The 8,323-nt window shown below is 39.6% G+C and overlaps 3 protein-coding genes across 3 annotated transcripts in view; 2 read left to right on the top strand and 1 right to left on the bottom strand.

Annotated features, from left to right (window-relative positions):
- The window catches only part of LOC111577296 (secretogranin-2b-like), a 47,296-nt gene that overhangs the window by 5,606 nt on the left and 33,367 nt on the right, over nucleotides 1–8,323 (top strand). The window lies entirely within an intron of this gene.
- The window catches only part of LOC111577301 (AP-1 complex subunit sigma-3-like), a 45,403-nt gene continuing 39,034 nt past the window's right edge, over nucleotides 1,955–8,323 (bottom strand). Inside the window, exon 6 of the transcript XR_004848442.2 lies at nucleotides 1,955–6,963. The gene's annotated coding sequence lies outside the window, so the exon portion shown is untranslated. The remainder of the gene's footprint in view (nucleotides 6,964–8,323) is intronic.
- On the top strand, nucleotides 4,313–5,781 carry LOC111577315 (RING finger protein 224-like). Its single transcript, XM_023283529.3, has one exon. It carries the CDS (start codon nucleotides 4,761–4,763, stop codon nucleotides 5,382–5,384), a length of 624 nt encoding a protein of 207 aa, XP_023139297.1. The 5' UTR covers nucleotides 4,313–4,760; the 3' UTR covers nucleotides 5,385–5,781.

Genomic DNA, 8,323 nt, shown 5'->3' with positions numbered 1-8,323 from the left:
ACACAGCTCTGGCTTACTCTGACAAGCAGAGTGATGGATACCTTAATAACCCTAATTTGGATTATTCATTGGCTTTATTTAGTGGTTTAAGTTTGTTAAAATAACAGGTGGCAGTAAAACAGCATGTGCTCAAGCCTTATTAGCCTTCAGAGAATCATGCCTCTGCTGTGTGAGGAAATTTGAAATTATATGCCATAATATGGGGTCCTACATGACAAAGCCTGTTTTTTTTTTCTTCCAATATTCTAAAGTCAGATTTGGAAATAGTTCTGTCACTTTTTTATGCAGACACAGCATTTAAATTAAGCAGTGAATAGTGTAAATACTGCACTATTTGTGATTACATTCAAATATAGTCTTCATTTAATAGACATTCCATTTATTATTCTTGCATAAATGCCATAAAGAAAAACACTTTTATGGATGCATTTACTGTTTTATTTAAACATATTAAGCTGCAATGCAATACACTCCATGTTTTATGTTAACACTGGTTAGATTTGAGAGTCAAAAGCAAGACTACTGTGGCTACATTGATTGTGATTTTATTATTATTTGCAATAAATCATCAGTTATATCTGATGTTTTCTTTGTGTCTATATTAACCTGCAGGAGTCCACTGAAAGCAATTTAAAAGAACTTTACATCACAAAGACTACAGAGCAGACATTGTTTGAAAAAGGAGAAACAGATTAGAAGAATGACCTTGCGGTCGGTTAGATAAACATCTCAGAAACGTTGCAGGTTTAAAGTAAGGAAATCCATTCTCTGATTAGTAGCCTTGGGATGTTAATGTTACAAGGCACTACCAAAAGATGCACTGTGTTTCTGGTGTGTTTGATCTTATCAAATATATGTGACCCACAACACTTCAGTGGGGAACTCAAACTGAGTGCAGTTATCATAACAAAGAGCCACAAGGTGAAGCCAGGTGACGGAGAACAAAAAGCAGAGCATTTGTTGAGCACGCAGCCTCGGGGCATGCAGGGTTACTTTCATAGTTCCAAAAATGAGCATCAAAACCACCGAGCTAATAGTTTATGGTCTCATGATGAATGTGCAGTCTCACCTCCAGTCAGATTCTTATCTGTCCTGCATTACACTGTGGCTTTACTTCAGTGTGTGTGTAAGGGGAGAAAGTTATGTTTTCTGGCGTTGTGACAACACATTGAGGTGGATTTTTGTGCTTCCCCAAAGAAGCTGGATGCATTTGACTTTAGATCTGTGAGATGGATTCAGTGCAATATACTTATATATACTGCAAAATACTGCTTTGAAATCACAAAGCATATATGACACCATACAATCCTGTTTGCAATTTGTTCTATATTTTCACATACAAAATTACAAATTAGTGCTGACAACTTTTTTTTCTTTAGTATAAAAGTATAGGTCCCCGCCAAAAAAACACAAGAAATATGTCAAATGTTGTGGGAAGTTTTAAGCTATTTTGTTTAGTTTCATTTTCGCCCAACAAAATATTCCCAAATCCAGTCAGTAAGAGCTTCCCAACTGTAAAGAAATTCTTTGGCAAATTCAGAAATACTCTGTCTCCTCATCTCTATCATCAGGCCTGATCGTGAAGTTAAAATCCCAAGCAAAAAGTGACATTTTTCCCTATAACCAATCAAAACTTTCACTTAGAGAGTAAATGACATCCTTAAAATATTAAGTCAGTGATGTTACTGAACCTCAACTGCAAATCTGTCACATTTGATGCAACACAAATGACTCTTAATTGAATGCCCAACACCCAGCAACCTTAAAAAGTGGCACTAAGGTGCATTTTAATTTGAACACATACAGACTGGAAGGGCTAAATATCAATTTCGTGCCTGCTGCATGGAATTGTTTTGTCATCATGTTTGAAAAAGTTGCCATTGGCTACATCCTAAATCACTTGTTTACTTGATCACACATTTCTCCTGCATTTTCCAATTTAATTACACCAAGATACTCAAGAATTATTTTATTTATGAAATATGCAGACATGGAGAGCAATTTAATTAACTGCATGTAGCTTACAGACACAATATGCCACTACAGAACTCTGCATACCAGCACTATGGAATATCACTGCGCAACAATGCATCCATGAATCCAGCCACAAGAGGGCACATAGTAGCTCAATGTAAAGAGACATCCTGCAGCTCATAGACTACGTTCTCTGTTTGAAACCACAAAACTCACCAGTCTCTTTTGACAGGGATATTTATCTGATTTGATTTCATCATTGGTATCTTTGTGCTTTCATACGCAGAGAGGGGATGGTAATACAGCCTTCTCTCAGAAAATATGAGCTATTGTGCCATCAAATAACAACTTTAGTACTGCATTCTTTCCACGTAGCAGAGAGGTGTTTAATCAGCACTCAATCAACATGTCTGATTGGGGAAAAAAATGTTTCTCATCTTTAAAATATCATGATGGATTTTTACTTGCAGTGAATTGAAGACTGTTTTAAGGTTATTTCTCCTTTCACAAGAACCGTTCAACGTACATTTTAAAGCCACGTGCAGATGTTACAGGATTTGAAGCTGTTTAACTTTTAAGGACTGCAGATTTTAAACATAAACGGCATAGACATAAAGGTGTGCCATAGGTTGCCTTGGCAACAGGGGCAAAATTATGCCTATTGAGTTGCCTCAACATGAGTAATGCAAGTCAGGGGTTTTTAACATAATTAGTTCTTAAATGTTTTTCACTATGGTGACACTATATATAAGACACACCACTAGCTGTCTTGACTCTGTGTTCCACAGTTCTGTACTTTTTATATCTAATTTATGGTCTGATACACATCACAGTGTACTTTATCTGGTTTCTTGGCCTTCATCAAGTTCATTCATGTTCATCTAAATGGCTGCTATACAGGCTGCCAAGAACTTGATCTCGAGCTGTTGGAACAAACTTCTTATATTTTCCACACTGGTCATTGAAGAACCTTACGGACACATTACAGCCTAATGCTTTAAGCTGAGAGAGTTCAAAATCCTGATCAAACGATGTGTAGCTGAAGTAAACTGAATTTTGTGTACATTAATCCTTTGGTTATTTTGATGTGCTGCTAAGTGACTTCCCGTGATGCACTAAACACTTCTCCTCTACTACTCCTCTACTCCTCTACTTCTACTTTCTCTCTCTATACATTTAAAAGTCTCTATTGCATGTCATTGACTTTGTGTCTTCTCTCTCTCCTAGTTGATTTTGTCCTCTCTGTAGGTAACTGTGGCTGTGGAGCTACATATTTCTGATCTGTGGCTACTAGCTACCACCCTCCTGGGTGTTTGGTAGCTTGTGCATTGTTTATCTGTTCTCTATATACGATCCTTTTCTCTCTCCCCTTTATCCTCTCCCCAACCACCCGAGGAAGATGACTGTCCTTCCTGAGCCTTTTTCTGTTGGCAGCTTTACTTGGTAAAAGGAGTGTTTTCTTCCCACTACTGTCAAGTTTTTGCCCAAACGGAATCCAGGGGACTCTTTGAGTTTGTCTGATTGTGTAAAGTCTTTTCATTACTGTGTGAATTGCTTTGAAATGACATATCTTATGAAGTTGCACAATATGACTAAAGCTAAATTAAACTTTTGTCTTGTGTGAACTTTTGTCATGACTGATTGCATAATTCTTTGTACTATTGTAAAGGTGTGCCTTCTTGGTCAGGTTTCCTTTGATTTTAATCTCAAAGGACTCCCTCACTGAATAAAGGTTAAATAAATAAATATATGTACAGAAGCGGTCACACAAAAAAGTAGCAGAACCTCTAAAATCTGTGTGCTACAGGTAAATAGTCTCTGTAGATGCAGAATGAGCTTATAAGTGGAATGTATGTACAGTTGACAGTAAGCTATAGGAAGAGAGAGACTTCAGTTTTACATGTGGAATAAAAAAGGGGTTTGACCACAGATTTGAAGGTTGAGGGTTAAACCAGCACTGCCAAGCTGCCACTGTTGGGCCCTTGAGCAAGGTCACTGACAGATGCAGCAGGATGACTGACCCACAGCTTCTAAACAAACTGCAAAAAGAATGCATTTCATTGTACTCTGTGCAATGACAATAAACCTGAATCTTATATTACATATATCCACGGTAATTCCATTGAAAGGACAACTTCTAAATGCTTGACCTGCAGCCTGTAGCAAAAGTCAATTTTGTAAATGTGTACATGAATCAGGGAATCAAAACCTGCATATTGACAACTACAAAGGTCTTTGGTATTGAGCCTATGCAGCTTTAAGTTGAACCACACCGGTGCTGAGCTGCAGCTGAAGGTGTCACCGCTGACCGCTCTGCTCGGCGCTGTCCACTGCTGTGGTGCTGAAACCCACAGGGACGCAGCCCGGTGCACTTTACTGTCACTGCAGGCGCTTAATTCTAATTATACGGTCAAATGGTCCCATTATATCCACCTTATGCACATGACCCACGCTTGTGACAAACCCACCAGGTGACAGGGACCAAATTGGGAAATCGATTTGAACAAGTCCATCGATTGGATAGACTAAACGGTTAGTTCTGGTAGGTATGGTCGTGATGAAGACTGTCCACGGGTTGCGCTCCAGGCGGTTACACAACAAGTCTGTGAACGCAAGAACCGGATGAAGCGGAGTGTGACCGGGACCTGCAGGAAGAGAGTCCAGCTCACTGTACAACCGGCTGTTTTCTCCTGGAGAAACGCTCCCATTGTATATGTGTGGAATCTGATCATCACGGACATGTGAGGTGAAATAAAGCATTTTTATGCCGCCTGATCAGACGGAACATGGCGGAGGCGGACACTACGGGAGACGACTGTGGCGCTGCTCCGCCCGACGACGAGTACGAGTGTAAAATATGCTACAACTACTTCGACCTGGAGCGCCACCGGCCCAAAGTGCTGGGCTGCTCTCACACCTTCTGCCTGGAGTGTCTCGACACTTTGCACTTTCGGGAGGGTCGAGGATGGAGGGTCGCTTGCCCCGTGTGTCGCCACCGAACACCGGTACCGGATTATCGGGTTCTCAACCTCCCGGACAACACGGAGCTGACCGAGGCGCTGCCGCTCAGAGAGCCTCCGCCGGTGGACGCGGAGCAGCAGACGGCTCCTTCCGTGTCCGCCGCGGCCACCCCGGAGAGCGGCTGTGAGACGTGCAAACAGGTCGCCTTCACCACCTTCTGTGTGTGCGCCATCTTCTCCTTCCTGTCCATGGTGGTGCTCCTGTTTCTGGGCCTCATCTTCGTACATAACTTCAGCCACATCGCGTCTCCGGTCGGCCCGGTCTGTCTGTTCGTAGCGAGCATCCTGGCGCTGTTCTCCCTCATCCTGACCTGGTTAACGTGCATGCTGAAGTATCGGGCTGAAACTGAAGCCAGCAACTTCAGTTCCCTCACCTCTAATATAATGTGATCCTCTGGCTGCACACTGTAATATATGTTCCAGAGAAATTACAGTACTTTTAATGGCAGCTGTGCTGTTACAGACATTTTACTGTATTTTAACAGTATTATACAGTGAATCTACAGTAAAATATGACGTTCACTGTTTAATGCTGTAACTTTCTAATGATATACTGTGTTTATATTGTGTTGCCACTGTAAACATCATATAACTGTAATTACCTGTAAACATTTTCTTCTTTGAAAATGTACAAACACTACTGTGAATTGCACACATATACCATAAATAACTGTGTGTTGTTAATAATTATGATCCAAAGTTGAGATCTACCAAATTTAAGATTTAAAAATGTATATACAACAAAAACACCCAAAACAATAAATAATAAAGGATCAGGCAACTTCTATTTTATGGACTGGGAACATTTATTCAGAAGTAGCAATGTATGACAAATTGTAGTACGTTAAATTAAACCTTAGAAACTAAGCAAAACCTATTTCACTTAATGTGAATATACATATACTCTACTGTTCAAAAGTTTGGGGTCACCCAGACAATTTCATGTTTTCCATGAAAACTCACACTTTTATTCATGTGTTAACATAACTGCACAAGGGTTTTCTAATCATCAATTAGCCTTTCAACACCATTAGCTAACACAATGTAGCATTAGAACACAGGAGTGATGGTTGCTGGAAATGTTCCGCCGTACCGCTATGTAGATATTCCATTAAAAATCAGTCGTTTCCAGCTAGAACAGTCATTTACCACATTAACAATGTCTAGACTGTATTTCTGATTCATTTAATGTTATATTCATTGGAGAAAAAAATGGTTTTCTTTCAAAAATAAGGACATTTCTAAGTGACCCAAACTTTTGAACGGTAGTGTATGTTAAGGCCAAACAGCATCAATGTAAAGTTATCAATAACAGCTGTGCTTAGCTGCCTAAAGCAAGTTGTAGTGGTGATTTTCTTTTGTTCAGTTCACGCCATTATTATTATTTTTTTTTTTTTTTACAGTAGTCTGCTGTTAACATTCACTCTTGTTACATCAAAAAAAGCATGAACCATAATTTAGCCTGTGATAATATTAAAAGGGATTTCTTTTTCCAGGGGGCGTTTGAGGTCATTTGAGGTATTTCAGTCAACATTGTGAACATGGAAAACAATATCACAGTGAACTTTGTGTGCCGACTGTAGTCATATGATATTAGAATATCTGTGTCCCTGTCACACTGTTTGTTTTGCAAGAGACTTCAATACAACAGAGCCATTGTCAGTGTTAATAGCAACATCTGATTTTCCAAATGTGACAAAACAAAAGGTTGGCACTTAAAAAACAAATGGCTAAGCATCAGACCACAAGCAAAACTTCACAATCAACATAATCTACTCGCTAAAAGTAGTCCATTAAACATATTAACTACTGCAAATTATAGCATCACAAAGTGCTTTAAAACTGCTGTACTGCATGTGTATATATGTACTTTATGTATTTGTCAAGCTGTTTAATTTACCTTTACTGTGTATTTTTGCAGACAGCAGACATTTGAAATTAACTGTCAGTGTTAACAAATAATCTCCATCTGTAGACAGAAAACAACCACAAAACAAAAATTAGCAACAAAGCATAAAGCAACACAAATGTCCATTAATGTAAGACAATAAAAAATCAGTGTAAAAAAATACAAAAAAAATGTAAGGCAACTGGTATTGGTAGTGACACTTTTGGGCTGACTTTAGCCAAAGCTTGAGGCTGGTCTCCAATGTGTGTTGGTATAGAATTCCTACACAACTGCTTTATCTGGAAAAGGTGGCAGATTAAAGGCTGTCTTTCTGAATTGCAGTCATCTGTAGCAGATGCTCTAGTACTAACAGAACTGCAGCTACCTGGATAGGCTTGACATCCAGTAGCAGGAGAACTTCCAAAATTATCAATACTTTTAAACTTCAGACATGCATCAAAGTAAAATAGAAAGTTATCAAAGCTGAGAATTTTTTTCCCCCGTAGTGCTGATGATATCTTGGCTTTACATCTAGTACTGTAAGAATTTGTTCATCTTGGTTTGTATGTGACTGATTATAAACTCCTGTGCTGGCATAATTTCTAACAACATGAACTATTGTGCCAGCGACAGAACCTGTTCACCTCATAACCACCTCTGTGTGATTACATTGACTCCCCGTGGTGGACCAGGTTGGCAGGGGATCCCAGGTCAGTCACCCTGAGGGGACATGAGCCTCCACAAGATGAGAGAAATAACTTTGGGGTAGGGGGCCCAAATAAGTAGTGTTGTAAAGTAATGAGACAATGGAAGTGCAGATGACCTACTAGGGGTCTTAAATCATCTGTTGGGCTTAAGTTTGCTTTCTTGAGTCATATAAACTGCATGAATACATAAACTCCACTAACAACTTGGTCCATCCCCAGATCACTTTGAAAGGTATTAGGTTACAGGGAAGTGTGGAACAAAACGGTACATTTTTTTGGATTTGTTTCATCTAAGTTAGGCCCCAAATGTATTTCTCTATTTCACCAATTGTTTTGTAGTGTATAAAATTACAATACCAAGGCTGTAAATTTACTGGGTTTGGTTTATTACATTAGTTGTGATCGAGAAGATGTCTCCATTTGATTTAGATATTGGTTAAATCCCAGTAACACAGCAGGCATTTATCTCCACTTAGTGTTGTTTTAATAGGCGACACCGGTCCCACGAGTTAAAAGTCCATCTCTTTCAGGTTCCTCAAAGGGACTCCTTCATTTGGTCATCCAGTCAGTGAGTAATGCCACTTAAACGCCACCATGACAAAAGCTTGAGGGAAAAAAAGGAGGGTGTCGGGCCTCCGTTGGGAGCCATCGGCAGCACTGTGTCTGGGGCAGAGGGCTTCATTTCATGGGGACTGCAGGGCTTAAAGTTGAAGATTACTTTGAAATCTGCATCC

The sequence above is a fragment of the Amphiprion ocellaris genome, chromosome 10 (genome assembly GCF_022539595.1).
Source record: "Amphiprion ocellaris isolate individual 3 ecotype Okinawa chromosome 10, ASM2253959v1, whole genome shotgun sequence".
Taxonomy (NCBI): Eukaryota; Metazoa; Chordata; class Actinopteri; family Pomacentridae; genus Amphiprion; species Amphiprion ocellaris.
The sequence above is the reverse complement of the archived record's forward strand: the minus strand, read 5'-3'. Positions and strand labels throughout refer to the sequence as shown.